Genomic DNA, 19,173 nt, shown 5'->3' with positions numbered 1-19,173 from the left:
TGGAGGCAAAAGTTCTCAAACACTATAGCCTGTAAATGATGGTTAGCATATTTAAACAAAATGTTTTAGCATAAATGGACGAGGAAACACATATTTTAGAGAATATACTAATACACTCACTCCCAGAGACCATGAGTGTTATTTTAAAATGTTGGCCCAGCTGATGACACTGTCTCACTGGATGGACAATTTGACCAAAGGACACAGAGGGGACAAAGTCTGGTCTGTCTTTATCAAAGTGAAGCGTCTCCAACAAAGATATTACAAGAAGTAAGAGGAACCACTGCAGAGGGTAACATAGTAAATACAACTTCTGCTTGGACGCCCCTGGAACACACAACTAATGAGTTAGCTAGTGGTTAGCATTAGCATTAACATGTAAGAAGAATCCCCCAAATGATGATTAACTTCATGTAATTTCAGTCACAATTTTTTCTAACCTATGACGTTATTCATGCTGCAACTGATGATGCATTTCACATAAATCTGTTCTGATATTAAGTGTGCACATTGTTTTTAATTGTTTCACTCCAATCTTATCTTTTAATCGCCAAAGTCAAACCAAAGGGTTTTTTTGTGATCAAATGTTTATTTAACAAGAAAACAAGTTACAACCAAAAACATGACTCATTAATTGACAATAGAGACAGTACAAAACTGGCTGTAATGACTAAATCGCAAAGTAATAATAATAATAGTGTTAACCTTGCACGTCAACAAGGTGGAAGCAAAATCAAACCAAACCAAAAGTGCATTAAAATCATAAATAAATAAAATTAGAAATTATAAATAAAATAAATAAGAGAGAGAAAAAGGGGCACCACCCCCCACACCAGCACCACACTCACACTAGTACGCTCTCTTAGGTCTACTAATGTCCTATAGAGTATATACAGTATATCTGACATGTATGCACACATGTATGTACACACACACACACACACACACACACACACACACACACACACACACACACACAAACCCAATCAGGAGAAACAAGTAGGTTAGAGTCTCACAACAAGACATCAAGAGAAGAGCACGACAGGTATAGTCAATGGTATGGTCACTGATACTAAATCAGAAAGCTTGGCTGCCACCTTGGACCAGAACTGTGAAACTGGAGGATAATTTCACATCATATGCAAAAGAAGTGCCAGAGGCCTTCGTAGAACATAGGCTACACAAGGGATCGGTTATCAACTTCATACAATGGAGTTTGCGAGGGGTCAAATATGTTACATAGTTGTGTACATAGTTAAAGTGGATCTGCTGGTGGTCAGGGTTGCAGGAAGCCTCTCTAATATTTGCCCACACCTGTGACCACTCAAATCTTACTATACCTCTCTTTTTAATTCGAGTGGTGAGTAATTTGTAAAGTGGGTGAATGGGTAACGGTTGGTGTCCCGGAGCACCATACGCCTGTGAAGATGATCGACGTTGCAGATCGAAAAAGAGAGCCTCTCTCTAATATCTTGAAAGGTGCGCAGCCCAGTGTCACTGTATACCTCGTCTAAAGTGCGAATATTACTGTTACTCCAGGCAGAACGAGAGATAGGTCTCCCTCCAATTAATAGGCCATGGTTGTTAAAGATCGGTGTAAGTCTGTGCCACTTACAGGAGATTTTATGCTGAAGTTCAGCTGCACGCCATGTCTGGATGAGTTGTGAGACTATTGGGCGAAAACGTAATCGGCATTGTTTATTGGATATGATAGCAAAAAGAAGCTCCTGCAAGTTCCAGGGTCTCACACAGTTTTCTTCTAGCCTACGCCAGGAAACTGAGGCCTAAGTAATGGCCTAAGTACGAATGACCAGAAATAAAACTAAAATAACTAAACTGAATAAAAGTTAAGATAATAACCAGATAAGCCACCACTGGCCACTCCTCTTTGTGTGATGGACAGTTTAAAGTGCTCAGGCAAACTTTCACCTACAGACTTCATTTAAACTTTAAAATGTAGACACCAGCCTTGTGTATTGATGTATCACTTTCTCGTTTTGATAGGTCTTATCGTTGTTGATCAATCACTGTTCAATGACCATGATCTTTTTCCAAAAATCTCGTTTTAGAGTGCGGAATGTTGCTACTTAGAGTGAGAGAGTAACTTACTCATTCAGCACTAAAACTACTCACATGATCCAAGGTGTTGAACAGGTGTGATACTGGTGTGTGGCCACAGCGTGCACATCTGATATTGCTCACAATGGTCCTCAGTGTGCTCAGAGAGCTTGTGTGTATGCCCAGACACATGAAAAATTAGAGGGAACATTGTGAGTAAATCCTTTGTAATCCATGTTATAAATATTAGCCTATATTGCCTTTATGCAAAGAAATCTTTTGGACATCGTGTTAAAAACATGCTAAATAAACAACACATTACATATGGAAAAGTCTGGATTCTGTCCCTGATAGTTAATGATTACTACGCAAGAGAAACCCGTTTCTTGAAGAATCGCACCCTTTTCTCATTTTATTGCATTAATCCACATCTGCAGTATCGCGGGATGTTTGAGAGTCCTAGAAAATTATACACTTTGCTTATTCCCAACTATTCTGGCATCCTGGGGCACAACAGCCCCAAGATAACTGGTTAGTTGCTAGCAGTTGTCAACTGAATAGAGAGGACCAATTTCCTACCAATATGGCGGCGTTGTGAGCAGAGACCTTAACCTCAGCCCATCTGTGAGGAGGTAACTTATAGGGATGTTAGGAACCGCATCACCTTTATCCACATCATGGGAATCTAGCTTTGTAAGACTGAGAGTGTCCTTAAAAAGACAAATATGTTTCTTAACTAATGTCACAATGTCCTGAGCTTCCTCTAGAGGCAAATAATGCAGGTGTTTCTACAAATTTTAAACAATTTAACAGCCTGGCTGGCACCAGCTCAGGAGAAATACAAACGCATTCACTTTTTTCCGGCTCAACTGACTCTACTCAAGAGTCTACTCGACAATCAGAATGAGAATTACTTTGTTGATCCAAAGAGGAAATTACTTTTCGTTACAACAGCTCCTACTAAAAGTGTAGGAGTGTTCAGAACAAAGAGCAATGTAGGCAATAAGTATATGTAGAATAAGCAGGAAATTTGAATAAGGATATACACATCAATGTAGTTCAAGGTTCATGGTTTGGTGTTGATTCAGTTTACCAACCACCTGACAGTCATGACATGACCAGCAGTATACCACCACATCTTGGTGCATTTTCAGCCAATAGAAATGTCTTATTGTCCTCTCCTGTCTTTTACGTATGCCCAAATGTGTTGCTTCTTGCTGGTGAATATTTAAGATGACAGAGTAATTATTGTTGAGATGACACAGTTTTCCTCACATGCAGAAACCAGAGTGAAGCCAGAGCTTTGAAGCAAAGAAGCCAAAGAGGAACTGAAATGGCATTAAAAGAATTGCTTTTTAGGACACTGGAAGAGTTGGGACATGAAGAATTCAGTCAATTCAAGTGGTACTTGCAGCAGCCGGACATCCTGGAAGGTTCCATGTTCATCCCAAAGAGTCATCTGGATGATGCAGACAGACAGAAAACAGTGGATAAAATGGTGGAGAACTACAGCCTTCAGTCTGTGGAGGTGTTGAAGAAAACTTTAGGGAAGATCAAGAGGAATGATCTGGTGGAGAAATTATCAAACATCAGTCCAGCATCACATGGTAAGATGCAGGAGAACACGTTGATACTATATCATCTTCTGTACCATATACTACATGTGAACCAGGTTCAGGATCCAGTGTCTAATCTGAAGTCAACCTGTTTAGACACAGCTTCAGTCTGAGGCCACTAGATCCAGATCCAGCTATTTATTTATTGAAGCACATGTTTCTTTAAAGCTGCTTTGTATGAAACACTTTGTTTCTAACATGTTTATGTTCTACTCAGATGTGACTCTACAACCAAAACCTCCACAAATCATCACAAGGTATAAAACCAGGCTCCAGTCAAACCTCCAGAGCAGGTTTAAGCACCAACAAGAAGGATGGACAACAAAGAAGGACGAGAAGATTCTGGATGACATCTACACTCAGCTTCACATCACAGCTGGAGGAGACACACACTTCAACAGGCTGTTCAGTCTCTTTGATATGGCATCTGGAAAACCTGCAGGACCTGAACTCAGCAGCATCTTCACACACCCCTCTGGAAGGAAAAGGAATATGAGAACTGTGCTGACCACTGGGGAGGAAGGAATTGGTAAAAGTTTCCTGGTGCATAAATTTGTGTTGAACTGGGCTGAAGGTAGAAGCTGTGAGGATGTGCAGCTGATTTTCCCTTTCACGTTTAGTGAGCTGAATCTGTACAGAGAGGAAAAGCTGAGTTTAGTAGAACTCATCCACACATGTGTTCCTGAAACTGTGTTCATGAAACAGGAGGAACTTAACAGCATCTTCAAAGCTCTGCAGACGTCAGGAAACTCAGACTTTGACAAGAGTGAACACAGACTTGTTTTTGTGTTGGATGGACTGGACGAGAGCCGCCTTCAGCTCGACTTCACGACCAAAGTGAAGCTGCCAGTTGACGTGACAGAGTCCACCTCAGTGGATGTGCTGCTGACAAACCTCATCAGGGGGAAACTGCTTCCCTCTGCTCGCCTCTGGATAACCACACGACCTGCAGCAGCCAATCAGATCCCTCCTGAGTGTGTTGACATGGTGACAGAGGTCAGAGGGTTCACTGAAACCCAGAAGGAGGAGTACTTCAGGAAGAGGTTCAGAGATGAGGAGCAGGCCAGCAGCATCATCTCCCACATCAAGACATCACGAAGCCTCCACATCATGTGTCACATCCCAGTCTTCTGCTGGATCACTGCTACAGTTCTGGAGGATGTGATGGAAACCAGAGAGGGAGGAGAGCTGCCCAAGACCCTGACTGAGATGTACATCCACTTCCTGATGGTTCAGATCAGACACATGGAGCAGAAATATGGCTCAGAAACAAGCATCCAGTACATTAAGACACTTTCAGAGCTGGCTTTTAACCAGATGGTGAAAGACAACCTGATGTTCTCTGAGGAAGATCTAAACGTCTGCCAAAACGGTTTCAGTGACGTCTCCATGTTTTCAAAAGTCTCCTCTCAATTCATTAAAGAGGAGCATCAGCTGAGGAAGGACAGAAACAAGGTGTTCAGCTTTGTCCATGTGAGCATAGTGGAGTTTCTGGCTGCTCTGTTTGTGGTCTCAGACATTAATACCAAAAAAATAAATGCTCTAAATCCTCTGCCAGAGATCCACAGCATCACTATTGACAAGGTCTTACAGAGTCCAGATGGACACCCAGACTTGTTCCTGCGCTTCCTCCTGGGTCTTTCACTGCAGACCAATCAGACTCTCCTAGGAGGCCTGCTGACACAGACAGGAAGTAGATCACAGACCAATCAGCTAATAAGACACCATGTGAAGAAGAAGATCAGAGAACATCCATCTCCAGAGAGAAGAATCAATCTGTTCCACTGTCTGAATGAACTGAATGATGGTTCTGTAGTGGAGGAGATCCAACAGTCCCTGAGATCAGGACGTCTCTCCACAGATAAACTGTCTCCTGCTCAGTGGTCAGCTCTGGGCTTCATCTTACTGTCATCAGGAGAAGATCTGGATGAGTTTGACCTGAAGAAATACTCTGCTTCAGAGGAGGTTCTTCTGAGGCTGCTGCCAATGGTCAAAGCCTCCAACAAAGCTCTGTAAGTAGAAACTGAATCAGTTATGATTAATGTCGAGAAATAAGAAAAATGACCTTTTGCAAAAACCCCTCCCCTTAGTTACTGTTGCTAACCTGCCAAAGCCCCACCCACCTTAGTTATTGTTGCCCGTTAAGCTTCTTGACACCAAAGGAGTCTCTGTATAGTGTCATGGTGGGGAGAAGTATAGTGTCAGAGTTTCATATGCAAAACATCAAAATATGCAACGAAGGCGAAAATACGATTATTGAGGTGAAAGCATACCGCTCAATGGAGAAAACTGTGGAAACCCAACGCAACAGCTACAGTAGCTGAAGTGGGTCCTTCCACACTGTTTGATCCACTTAAGGCTCCGCTCCTGTTGGGAAGAAAACCGCTTCAACATTATCTTGTCGAAGGTCGGCAGTTTGATGAACCTTCTTTACATAGCAACTGTTGCTAGGATGTATGATTGGACAATGACTGTTTGGGGGTGTGGTTTTGCAAAAGGTCACTTATTCTTGTTATTTCCAAAAACTTTAAAGAAATTCATGTAACATTTCGTTCAAGTCTTCAGTTCTGAAGGACTGGTGGAGAGTTGGGGTTTAAACAGGAAAGTTCAGACTGTGATTCAGATTGAGGGCAGATTATGCACCAGTCCCATTAAGGAGGATTAAGGGGTTGGGCTAAAATGAAGGACTACACTGTCCTTGAAATGAAGATTCCCAGGACCACACTTGAAAAAAGGGCTAAGAGAAATTTCCCATCATCCCCTGCGTAACCTGACTACCTCAGTAATCAAAGAGCAGTGCAGTGATGGCTGAACAGAACAAGGACTCACATAAATGTATGTGTGGCACTTTCCTGGTTGTTTATGACACTTGTCGACTCTGTTGATGTAGCAGCCAGCTAGCAGCAAAGGATGGCGATGTAAACGATGATCAAGTGGTGTCTCATTTCTGTAGGAGAACATTTTACCACGAGCTCCATCCACTGTTTCAAGGGGAAAGGAGAAGACGAAGATGAAGGAGTAAGAATGAGAACTGGGATTGGGCCTGTATCTCAGTCCATAGATGGTTTCCTTTACTCCTCTTTCTAACCATCTGTATTCTGTATGGATGCCGTTGTCTTTAAAGGAAGACGCCCTTTGTCCTTCAGGTGCAGGTGGACTGTTGAATCATTTCCTGATGGTCTCTCCTGTGTTGAGCCATGTGTTTGTGGATGGTTGTTTAGTTTCTCCAGTGCACAAATCTGTTAATTGTGCTTTTCCCACCAGTCCTTGAACTAAAGGAGCTACTTGGATGAAACGTCTTGATGAAACTCCAGCTGCCTTTCTTTATTGTTTTTGGATACACCATGTCCTGGAGAACATTCACAGACATCCTCGTTACATTTTGTCTTGTTTCCCTTCAGGTTGAGTGGCTGTAATCTGTCCCAGAGAAGCTGTGAAGCTCTGTCCTCAGTTCTCAGCTCCCAGTCGTCCAGTCTGAAACATCTGGACCTGAGTAACAACAACCTGCAGGATTCAGGAGTGAAGCTGTTGTCTGATGGACTGAAGAGTTCAAACTGTAAACTGGAGACTCTCAGGTTAGAATTCAGCTGCTTCATGTGCCAACTTTAACGTTATTATTTTATCTTAACACTGGTCAGTAGTGTAATGTTATATGTTGTCACTGTTTCAGGCTGAATGGTTGTAACCTCTCAGAGAAGCTGTGAAGCTCTGTCCTCAGTTCTCAGCTCCCAGTCGTCCAGTCTGAAACATCTGGACCTGAGTAACAACAAGCTGCAGAATTCAGGAGTGAAGCTGTTGTCTGATGGACTGAAGAGTTCAAACTGTAAACTGGAGACTCTCAGGTTAGAATTCATCTGCTTCATGTGCCAACTTTAACATTATCATCTGGTCAGTAGTGTAATGTTATATGTTGTCACTGTTTCAGGCTGAATGGTTGTAACCTCTCAGAGAGAAGCTGTGAAGTTCTGTCCTCAGTTCTCAGCTCCCAGTCGTCCAGTCTGAAACATCTGGACCTGAGAAACAACGAGCTGTCAGGATGGAAGCTGCATCAAGGATTTACACAGACAACTGTGTGGTGAGATCAATATACTTGATTTCCACAATAATAATTCTCATGATAATAAATAATTCCTAGTTCTGTTGAACGCTGAACTGTGATCCATAAACAGAATTCTAACGTAGCTCCCTGGCTTCTCCACATGGCTCAGTGTGGTGTGGGTGTTGATCAGTTTGACCTATAAGCAAACTGAGGATCAGATCTGGGAGGGAGGGGTTGAGGTGTTCTGCTGTGAGTTTCTCAAATCACTTCATTACAACCAAAATGAGTTAATATGACTGTCTTCATTTAGGTTGATGATGCCTGGCTTTTTAAGGAGAGGGATAACAGACTTTAAACGAGTGGAGATGGAGACTTGTGACAGGGACTTGTTGAATATCCTTGTCAGGGCTCCTGAGAGCTGGTCTGCACATGTCTTCATTACTTTTCCAAGCACTCCATTGGTTTCAGCTGCTTCTTGGAGGTTCACCATTTTAAAACACGTCTGACTTGATGTTCTTGAAGAGTGATGGATGTAGTAGATGGTGGAGGCAGCGTGTTCAAAAACCAGTCAAAGTAATGATGAAGCTCCTCTGGCAGCTCAGTGTTGGTTCTTATCGTCACAGGTGGTCTGCTCTTATAGTTCAGTATGAAGCTCACTCTGAATGATGAACTATTTTATAGAGGGTTTTCATGGAGCGTCATCAGGACGTCATCAATCTGGAAGCAATCAAGGTGGAGGCACATGGACTGAAGCAGATGAAAAATGGTGAATTATTGCCATGTTTGTGGCTGGACCAACCAGGACGAACGTTAAAAACATTTGGACATTGTAGACAGTCAAAAGTTATCAGAGGAAAGGAGGAGCTTGTGTTAGTGAAGCTAAACCAGGATCTAGAGCAGGAGTCTCCAATGCATCGCTTGCAAGCTACCAGTAGCTCGCCGCCCCTTTCCAAGTAGCTCGCCAAAGGGCCAGTGAATCATACATAAATCTCATCTCATCTCATCTTCCTACCGCTTAATCCTGCACTAGGGTTTCAGGGGTTATCATACATAAATTTGAAAACTTAATTAGTCCCTTGGCAAATCTACTTAAATTTATGTCCAATCAGAATCAGAGTCATAGTTGTCCCGCCCCCTTCCAACACAAAATGATTATTAGCCAATTAGCTGTCAATCATAAAGTTGTGCTGCTGTCAAACTTGATGAGTCAGTGGAGACGTGAGTTTACGATGGCGACCAGTGTCCAAAACAACAAGCGGGTTAAAACGTACCATTTTCACCAAGAGTGGGAGACAGAATTTTGTGACAGTAGTACAGACAGATGCTTTCTTAAACCAATGTCTTTATTTAAGACTTTTAACATTGAACAGACTTTTTTAAAATGACAATTAACATTTGGACTTAGAGTCTTAGAAAAAATGCAGATTGGCAAACAAACAAAAATTAAATAATGTAGCAGAACGTTCAATAAATAAATATAAATAAACCAATCTAAATAAAGAACATGCTGTCAGTCAGTCAGTGTCTAATACCTGAAGTCAGTGAGGGGCAGGTTGTAATACAGGAAACACAGCTTCTCTGCACTGAACCCAACAGGTTCATCTCTTGTCCTCATAAAAGTTACCTCCTGTGCTGAAAACCCTCTCACTGGGGACAGATGTGGGAGGAGGAGTAAGGAAGCGCCGGGACAATGGAGACGAAGCAAAGTGACGGAGTTTAAATAGATGCGGGTGGAGAATTGATGCGGTGGTTGTTCACACTCGTGCTGGTTTATGTGACTTAAGGGGACTTTTCAGCGCATGAGGGAGCGTGGATGCGAGCGAATCTCCTTCAACCATGCACGGAAAAGGGGAACGATAGGAAAGGTTTTTCTAATTTGCTGAGAAACAAAGCCCAGGTCAGCAATGCATTCCCAAAAACACGTCGTTCACTCGTCCCCATAAATCACACACAATCAAAGTCAGAATGACGACAATAAAATATAAGTGATCCTGCGTCGTGTCGGGGAGACTAGTGTTTTCTTGGTTAAACCCTTTTAGCATTTATTAAACTGAAACCCTTTGGTGCTTATGTGCAAACTGCTAACGTCACTCATGTAATGCTACTACTGAGACGAAATCTGCGATGATACAGCAAAGTTGCCTCGCAGTCATTTTACAGATTTTGGGCAGGGACACTTTTGAAAGGGACAGTGAAATGTGGCCTATAATTGTTGTTCCACTGATGTTTTCATGTTTAGTTACTTATTTCATGAACTAACTTACCGTGACTTGTCACACTTTGTTTTCTCTATCGGCGCAACATTTCACCGATACGATAGAACTGGAGCCGTTTATATCGGGCCCTGAATAAACGCCACGTAATGTGCAGCACTGATATAAATATAATCAAATAAAAGTCACATTACCGTTCACGCCGTATTTTCATGCACAATGGTTCAGTCAGCTGTTCTGTCTCTCTCTCCACCCCGTGTGTCTCTCCATTGAGCTGTTACGCTAGGAGCGCCCCCTGCAGGTTTGGAGAACTTCCGTTTGTAGTGACCGGTAATGCAGCGTTTTTCGTTTGCAGATCTTTTCTTGTTTTGCATCGTTTCTCTATTTGCAGCGCGTTTCGTGATGACGCATCTGTTTTTGTTTTTTGCAGCACGTTTTTTCGTTTGCACCACGTTGTTCTTTTTGTACTTCGTTTAGAGTTGTGTTTGAGTTTGTGATTATGCATCGTTTCTGTACTTGAAGCTGTTTTCTCGAATTGAGACGTGTTTGGTCGTTGCCGTCTGTTTGGCCCGTGTCGGCCACCGTAGTTTACGGATGTTCCCATGAAAGAACCACTAGAACCAAGCAACAGGGAACAATTTCACAAGTGAGAACATATTTTATATTAATTAGCTGTTATGAACGTGTTGATACGTTAAGACATCAGTAATATGATAAAAGTGACATTTAGAAACCAGCCACTGTATGTAACTGTACTAAGTAGGAAACATTGTCTCTAAACCATTAACGTACGTTTAGTGTCTGAACCGTATAAACAGAACCCAGCGTTGGTCACATGGAGCTGTTTTGTCATTAAAATGTAAAGTGCCTTAGAAATAAAATAATAATAATAATTTATTTATAGCTGGTTCGAGTCCAGCTCAGGTTTTTCTGGGTGGAGTTTGCATGTTGTTGGTTGTGATTGGTTGTTTAGCTGTCGGTCAGGAAAATAACGTTTGATGACGTCATTTCTTGTTTACTCAGCTGTGTCTGTAGAAAAGTTTTAAACCACGCTGGAAAGAATGATGAGATGGTGTTAATAGCGGATTTCTTCTAAAAATAGCTAAGTTATATTACAAGTTACTTTATTAGTTACATTCAGCAGCTGCTGCCTCAACGTGACAATGTGTTTACAGCAAACCTAAATATTGTCGTCTTTAGTCGACACAAACTCTAAATTGTGTCTGTATTTTCAGCTACACTCTCTCCATTGTTGTTCATGTGTGTGTCTGTGTTGTGTTACACTGAGGTGTCCTCATGATGAAAACGTGACTTGTCTCATGTGACGTTTCTCCCTGAGACACAAGAGGAAAACAGAAACATATCTTTACTCAGGAAAATGGTAAAATAGTAACTTTACTGTGATTACTGGTTTGTAAACAGTAACTGAAGAGGACAAACATATCAGGTGATTGATGCTTTCAACCCATCATGACATCAACATGTTCCTCTGAACCCTGAGAGGAGGTTGAAGGAGTTCAGACTGAGGAGACGGAGAAACTAGTCCTCAACAAATGAACTTAGAAGGATTAATATCAGAGCAGGACAAATGTTTGGCTACACAACTATGTGGTTGACATGGCAACAACTCATACTTATCTCCACAATGTGGACACTAGTACATCACAGTGTCTAAAGTATCACAGTGTCTACACTACACGTAGCTGAACATTCACAAATTAATTAATTCATTTCTGGACTGACAGCGAAACAACCAATCACATCATCTCATGTTTTAGAATAAGTTCTGACCAATCAGGAACAAGACATGTTGTCCTACCCTGATATGTTGTTGAGTTTTCATGAAATGTTGTGTTGTGTGTAATATTGTGTTTTGTGTAATGTTGTGTTTTGATTGTTTTGATTTGTCAGTTAGATTCTAAAGAGAAAACAAGAAAAACACTAAACTGAATCCAGGAGTGTTGACAGAATCTGAACCTCTGCTTTTCTACAGGACTGATGATGAGACACTGAAAGACATCATCTCCAGAAGTATTCTGATCCGTTCAGGATCTCCTTCTGTCTACCAGCTGAAACCAAAGAAAGAGAAGTCTGGAACTCTGACTAGAATGACTGTTGGAGAAAGAAACATGAACAAGACCAATAAAACCATCTTACTGGTTGGAGAAATAGGATCAGGAAAATCAGCTCTGATCAACTCTCTGGTCAACTACACCATGGGAGTGAAGTTTGAGGATGAAGTCTGGTTTCAGATCGTAGAGGACGAGAAAAGAGGTAAAGCAGAAAGTCAGACATCAGATGTGATCGTGTACCAGATCTTTGGTTTTGAAGGTGAAACTCTGCCCTACTCTCTGACCATCATCGATACTCCTGGATATGGAGACACCAGAGGGATCGACTATGATCTCATCATCAGTCAAAGATTATTTGACTTGTTTAGATCAGATGATGGAGTTCATGAAGTTAATGCAGTGGGTCTGGTGATGAAGTCAGGAGGAGGGAGACTCAGTGATCGACTGTCATACATCATTAATTCAGTGACGTCTCTGTTTGGAAAAGACCTGGAGAAAAACATTGTAACTCTCATCACACACTCTAATGGAAGAAAACCTAAAGATGCTCTTGAAGCTCTTGAAGCTGCAAAAATTAAATGTGCAAAAAATGAGAAGAATCAACCTGTTCACTTCCTGTTTAACAACAAGCAGAGTGAAGACAGAACAGAGGAAGAAGAACACCTGAAACATGCTGATCAAATATCAGTGAGAGGAATGAGAGAGTTCACAGTTTTTCTGGAAAAAACTGAACCTCAGAAACTGATGAAAACTGTGGATGTTCTGAATGAACGTATCAGACTGACAGCCTGCATCCAAAACCTGGAAGACAGAATCAAACTGACTGAACTGAAAGAGATGAAGGTCAAACAGATTCAAGGAGCTGTGAAGAAACATGAAGAAGAGATGAAGAAGAAGGAAATGTTCACTGTAGAAGTTGATGAGGTCTACAAAGATAAAGAACCTATTGATGGTGGGATGTGTGGATTGCCTTTTTTCAATAACACTGTCTGTTGTAAAGTGTGTGAGGAGAACTGTCACTATCCTGGATGCACAGAGGCCTGGAAACCTGGACACTGTGAGGTCACTAAAGGAGGTCGCTGTACTGTTTGTACCAACAAGTGTCCTACATCAGCTCATGTGAAGGAAAACTGGAAATATGTGACCAAGACGAGGAGAACTCAAGTAGAAATGAAACAGAAGTTTGAGAAGAATAAATCAGAAAGTGAGAAGAAGTTGAGTCTTTTGGAAAATCTTGTTAAAGAAATTAACCAACTGACATCAGAGAAGTCCCAGCTCCTGGATGAGGCCTACCAACATGTTGTCAACCTGGAGCAGATCGTCCTGAATGTTAATACAGTGTCCACTCATGTCCACTTGGACTTCCTGATTGACAAGATGAAGGAGAGAGGAGACAGAGAGAAGGTCCAGAAACTGGAGAGAATGAAAAACAGAGTGGATGAAGGAACCAGAGCAGCACTGAGATACATGAAGACTAAATAGGATCTGGAAAATAAGTTAAAGACTCATTGATGTAGATGATCATCATGATTGTGATCTTTTAGCTGATCTGATCTTTAAACATGAATCAGTTGTTTGGTTGTGGTTGTGTTCAGTGTAATATCCAGTTGATATTTCCAATCAGAAACATGGTGGAGGAAGTATTCAGATCATTGACTTCAGTCAAAGTACCAACACCAACATATTAGTAGTGTTATCAGTTGTCAGTAAAATGTAGTTCATGTATCAGCAGTAAAAGTATTCCATGAGGAAAATGTTGTATCAGTGTGATATGATTGTGTCTCCTATTCCTGGCTTGTTGTTGTCATTCTAATCAGTTTGTACAGAGGATGTTACTCACACTGAACTCAGACACAGTGGAGAAATCTTCTGCTGAGCTGGAGCTCCATCCAACTTTCACACTTGAGAGTTTTTGAAGAGAACAGTCCTGAAATCTAATGTTCTTTGATTTGATTCATACCTTGGATTCTTCATGTGTTCATGCTGGAATGACTAGTTGGAATATTTCACATGACTCAGTGGAAACATGTGACGGTGTCACCAAAAATTAATGAAAAATGAAGCGAGTGTAGCCTGTAAAGCAATAAAATGAAAGTTGTAGTAAAACGGCGGGTTTTCTTTATCATATGTATTATTATGTATGATATTCTATCATTTTCACTGTATGTGATGAGGTATGATGTGGTCTGTCTGATTGTAATTGTACATTAATTGATCTTTGTGATAACCGGAAAGGTTATATATGGAGGATGTGTCGTGCTGGAAGGGGGGAGAAGCTGGAGACCGCGAAAGCGAACAAAGGACTGTGTGGACCTATAGCAGGACCCAAAAGACGTTTTGACTATTTAGTCAAAAAGAAATAATTTGAAATAACCTTAAGAAAAGACATTGGCGAGCGGGCTACGGGGATCATATATTGTGGATTGTTCCGGCGGGTCAGGCGCATATTTTTGTTTTTCTCCTGTTTTTTGGAACGAACTGAATGCTTGTTTTTGTCTGGACACCAGCGCCGATTGGATTATACGGCATCAGCGGCCGCGGAGTCGGACTAACTTAATATAACTTAAAAGACATTTTATAAGGGTTGAAATAGTCCAAATTTGAGTTTTTCGTTAGATGGTGAATTGTCCTGAATTTACATGATATAAAATGAAAACCTTATTTCTGTTAATTAAATGAGGGACCCCATATATCCATGACGGATTTTTGTGTGTTTTTTTTTTTTCTATGGGTTTATAAGAATAGTGTGGGTTTTCTTGCTGTATATTATTCATTTCACTTAAAGGAAAATAATGATCCTGAAAAGATCCCCCTTGAGTGTAAGTAACTTCAACCCGAAAAGGTGAATTGTTACATGGCTTTGAAAATGTTAATTTTTCTGTATGAAACATTTCTGAAAACATCTGAAAAGACAAACTGTGTCTCATTTTAAATAAATATCCATTCTGGCTGACACGTGGTTTAAAGTTAGAAAGAAGTGGACAAAACACAACAGTGAGACCCAGGACTAAACAGCAGAGAGCAGAGAGAGCAATGTGGCCAAACTGCTTTTTTACTTTTTAAATGTCAGTTTTAAAGGAGAGCTCATTAAATGGAAACAGTCTCATAATCTACCTGAACTTCTTTGCACTGAGACAAATGGAACAAATCTGGAGTTGTCCTTATTTGCATGTAATAATTGTGTTGTGTTACTGGTCCGACCCACTGAACTAAAAGAGTTTGACTGCCTTACCAGTAGGAAAATACTGAAAAACACTGAGCTGTGAAGAGCCAACACCTCCTGCATGAAACACACTCAGATTTCTGTCCTCAATATAAGAAAATCCTTTTCTCATATGACCTGTGTCCTACCTGCGTTCCACCATGCTAACTTAGCAGTAGTGAAATGTAAACATACCAGAGGATCTTCTTCTATGGTGCCAAACGGCTGATGAGACTGATGAGTTTGTCAATAAAGTTGACTGACGTACCTGCCTGATGCCAGTTGAGCTACTGCAATACAGTCTGGGATTTGTAGTATTAATGGTGCACATGCAAGTGTCTCATCTCATCTTCTGTAACCACTTATCCTCACTTGGTGGGGCTGGATCCCATCCCAGCTGTCATCGGGCGAGAGGCAGGGTCCATCCTGGACAGGTCTCCTAACACAAAGAGACACACAACCATTCACACTCAGACCTACAGCCAATTTAGAATCACCAGTGAACCTAACGACCATGTCTTTGGATAATGAGAGGTAACCGGAGAAAACCCACACAGACACAGGGAGAACATGCAAACTCCACAGAGAAAGGATTAGAACCCAGAACCATCTGGATGTGAGGCATCGGTGCTAACCACTCAGTCATCTGTTATAGCACAAAAGAAAGGTGCATTGTGGGATATGAAGCTGTCAGAGTCTCTCTGTACTGTAGCGGTGTGAAGTGTGTGCTGACTGATCTGTGTTTTAATCACATCACTGTGACGTCTCTTCATTCTATTGGAGCTGTTGTGGTTGAACTGAGACAGAGTGGATCTGCTGGTCAGACGGGTTGAGAGCTACAGACTCTGATTCTGAGATTCAGAGGAAGTGAAATCAGACAGAGGACTGATGAAGAAAAACCGGCTGTATTCAAAGTTTTATCTTGTTGTGTTGTTCCTTTACAGAAGAACTTTCAAAGAAAACTGTTGTTGTCACATGAAGCGACTTTGGTGAGTGAGGCTTTAGTTTTCACATTGAGAATTATTGTTTTTGTGTGAAAGTGAAAGTATAAGGACGTCTTACAAGCAGCAGTGTGTAGTCAGGTTTATGAGTTGTTAACAGCTCCATATAATAGTGATTATGTTTTTAATAATAAGTGGGTACACTCTTGTATGTTCATTTAGTGGCTGTGTTCATCAAACTCTACTTACATAGTCCACATCTACATTCGCCTGAAGTGACTGTGATTAGAAATAAATCTCAACTGATCTTAAAGGAATTTTCTGACATGTTTGAAACTGAATGTTGCTAAAAGAGACATGGACTAAGATCTTAAAAACTTAGATGAGGGCTACAAAACTGTCCATTAAATACACGATAAAACAGAATGAGGACAGTTAACACCAAGTGGAGAAAATATGATACAACAGGATGTCCCTCTAAAATTGACGTACATTCTTCATCGTCCAGTCTCCCAGAACTATGTGGAAAATGCATTATGTTCTGATGAGACTAAGATTTTGTCCAAACTTGTAAAAGCTGTTTGGCATGAAACCAGCACATCAGGTAACGAACACCACGCCCACAGTGAAGCATGGTGCATCATGGGGCTGCTGTTTTTCAGCTGGAGCTGAACAGCCTCAGTAATACGAGCGTATTTTAAAATGATCCAGCCAGAGTCCAGACCTAAATCAGTTAGAAAATCTACCAGAAGAGAGCAGTGCACAGAAGATAAAGGACAAGTTCTGCAATGAAACATGGAAAAATATCATGTAAATATAAATATTATGAAAAATATCATGTGCGAAACTGAAAGACTCTAAGATTCAAACAGGCCGAGCGCTGCAAAATGAATCAAATCATTCAACCAAACAATAAACTGGAGGTGGGAACACTTGCATTTCTCTGTAAAATGTATCACGTTGCTTTTCAGTCGCTGTCAGGAAGGAGGTGAGTGTTGAGGTGAGGACCCAAGTGCAGGACTAAAGATGAGACCGGGTTTCAAACAAAAAGTATTTAATGAAAACAAACAAAAATCCAACAAAAAGCGCTGCGGACGGCAGGTAATCCAAAACTCAATAAAGCAAAAACACACAACTAGAAACATGGTGTGGGACACATGGGAGGAACACACAGGCAACATAACACACTCACAAGGACAAAGTGAAAGGCAGGACTATATATACACAAGAGGGATGACAAGACACAGGTGAAAAAGATCAAGACATTCACAGCAGATGAGACAAAGTAACAATCAAAACACACAATGAAACACAACAGACAGGAAATCAGGTATTTAGCAAAAATAAAACAGGAAACACAAAACATGACACAGACAGAATCATGACAGAAACACAAGGAGGCACGATAGACAGGAAACTAAGAATCTTGACAAAATAAAACAGGAAACACCAAACATGGCACAAAATAAAAGACAGAACCATGACAGTTGCTTTGTGTGGGACATAACCAAAACTTCAACTTGAACTATACCTGATACTAATGCACTTTTATTGTGGACATTTAAGTTTTTTTAAAGAGTAGTTTAATTGTCATATTGGTACTTTTGCTGAAACCAAGGATCTGAATACTTTGTTAAGTTCTGAATTTCCTGTCTGTGTTCCTCGTGAGTCCCTTGATTGTTAATTGGTTTCTCCTGGTGCCATTGTCTTGATCTGTCTCACCAGTCTTGTCGTCCCTGAGCCGTCTTGTGTATTTATAGCCCTGCCTTCCCTTTGTTCCTTTTCTGATTGTTGATGTTATTTCCTTGTTGTGTTCATGTTCTCTGTGCCATGTTTCTTGTGATTTTGATTCTTGGATTTTCCTGCTGCCTGCAGCGCTTTTTATTCCTGTTTATGTCATTAAATACCCTTTTGTTGGAACTCCTGCCTCATAACTCAGTCCTGACAGTTTATTTGTACATCAACAGTAATGATTTTAATGTAATCCTGTATTAAACTACAGCAGAAATGATGATCACTTCATTAAATACACTGATCGAAGTGTTCTGTGTCAAAATACAATGATAAAGGTTTTGCTGAGTCTTTAAACTCTAAAATATTTTGTAAGAAGAAACGTTCATTGGTGGATTTTACTGTGTTGCTTTTTGGTGGTGAATATTTAAGATCAGAGTTAGTTATTGTTGAGATTGTTTTCCTCACAAATAGAAGTCAGAGTGAAGCCACAGCTTTGAATTAAAGAAGACAATAAGGAACTGAAATAGAATTAGAAGAAACTTAAAATTAATCAGAAGAGAAAACTGGTCTGGGAAGTTGTTGAGAGGCCGACAACAATGTGAAAACTATCGCTACACGCTTCATCACCCAGTCTCCCAAAACTATGTGGAAAATGCATTATGGTCTGATGACACTAAGATTGAACAGCTATGTCAAACAAGTTATGTTTGGCATAAAACCAACACAACACATCAGGTAAAGAACACCACACCCACAGTGAAGCATGGTGCATCGTGGGGCTGCTGTTTTTCAGCTGGAGCTCAACAGCTTCAGTAATAACAGCTTCATGTTTTGGAATGATTATAAAATCTAGGAGATAAGTGACAAATTCTGCAAAGAAACAGGAAAATATTGTGTGTGTCAAACTAAAAGACTGAGTGCTGTAATCAAATCAAACTTTCAACTAAGCATCAGATTGGAGGTAGGAACACTTGTGCATTTTTCCCTACAAATGTGTCACATTGGTTTTCAGTTGCTTTGTGTGGGATATACCTGATACTAATGCACTTTTCTTGTAGAGGTTTAATTTTTTTGAAGAGTTTTTAATTGTCTTCCAGCCCTGGCTTTGTTTATTTGTACATCATCAGTAATGATTTTGATGTCACTCTATTAAACCAAAGCAGAAATGATGCTCAGTTCATTTAACATACTGACTGAAGTGTTCTGTGTCAAAATACAAATGAAGGTTTAGCTGAGTCTTTAAACTCTTAAATATTTGGTAAGAAGAAATGTTCACTGGTGTTTTTTACTGTGTTGCT

At 40.7% G+C, this 19,173-nt stretch overlaps 2 protein-coding genes across 3 annotated transcripts; both read left to right on the top strand.

The window, feature by feature from the left end:
• Nucleotides 1-735: 735 nt before the first annotated feature.
• Nucleotides 736-4,661, top strand: LOC124996954 (NLR family CARD domain-containing protein 3-like; the record flags this gene model as incomplete). Its single annotated transcript, XM_047570389.1, has 2 exons — nucleotides 736-3,665; nucleotides 3,892-4,661. Coding segments are annotated over exons 1-2 (1,044 nt in total), but the record flags the coding sequence as incomplete, so codon positions are not given.
• Nucleotides 4,662-5,634: 973 nt separating this feature from the next.
• Nucleotides 5,635-14,951, top strand: LOC124996951. Of its 2 annotated transcripts, XM_047570386.1 has the most exons (4): nucleotides 5,635-5,686; nucleotides 7,076-7,249; nucleotides 7,600-7,749; nucleotides 11,920-14,951. In XM_047570386.1, exons 1-4 carry the CDS (start codon nucleotides 5,661-5,663, stop codon nucleotides 13,478-13,480), a joined length of 1,911 nt encoding a protein of 636 aa, XP_047426342.1. In that variant the 5' UTR covers nucleotides 5,635-5,660; the 3' UTR covers nucleotides 13,481-14,951. The 2 variants fall into 2 exon arrangements, with proteins under 2 accessions (XP_047426342.1, XP_047426343.1); XM_047570387.1 differs by lacking the exons at nucleotides 5,635-5,686; nucleotides 7,076-7,249; nucleotides 7,600-7,749 and adding an exon at nucleotides 7,893-10,572.
• The last annotated feature ends 4,222 nt before the right edge of the window (nucleotides 14,952-19,173 follow it).

The sequence above is a fragment of the Mugil cephalus genome, chromosome 19 (assembly GCF_022458985.1).
Source record: "Mugil cephalus isolate CIBA_MC_2020 chromosome 19, CIBA_Mcephalus_1.1, whole genome shotgun sequence".
Lineage (NCBI taxonomy): Eukaryota > Metazoa > Chordata > Actinopteri > Mugiliformes > Mugilidae > Mugil > Mugil cephalus.
The sequence above is the reverse complement of the archived record's forward strand: the minus strand, read 5'-3'. Positions and strand labels throughout refer to the sequence as shown.

Coding starts and splice junctions, on each gene's coding strand:
- LOC124996951 (XM_047570386.1), top strand. CDS start 5,661: ATGGTCAAAGCCTCCAACAAAGCTCT. Junction 7,250..7,599: donor TGTAAACTGGAGACTCTCAG/GTTAGAATTCAG, acceptor TCACTGTTTCAG/GCTGAATGGTTGTAACCTCT. Junction 7,750..11,919: donor TTTACACAGACAACTGTGTG/GTGAGATCAATA, acceptor GCTTTTCTACAG/GACTGATGATGAGACACTGA.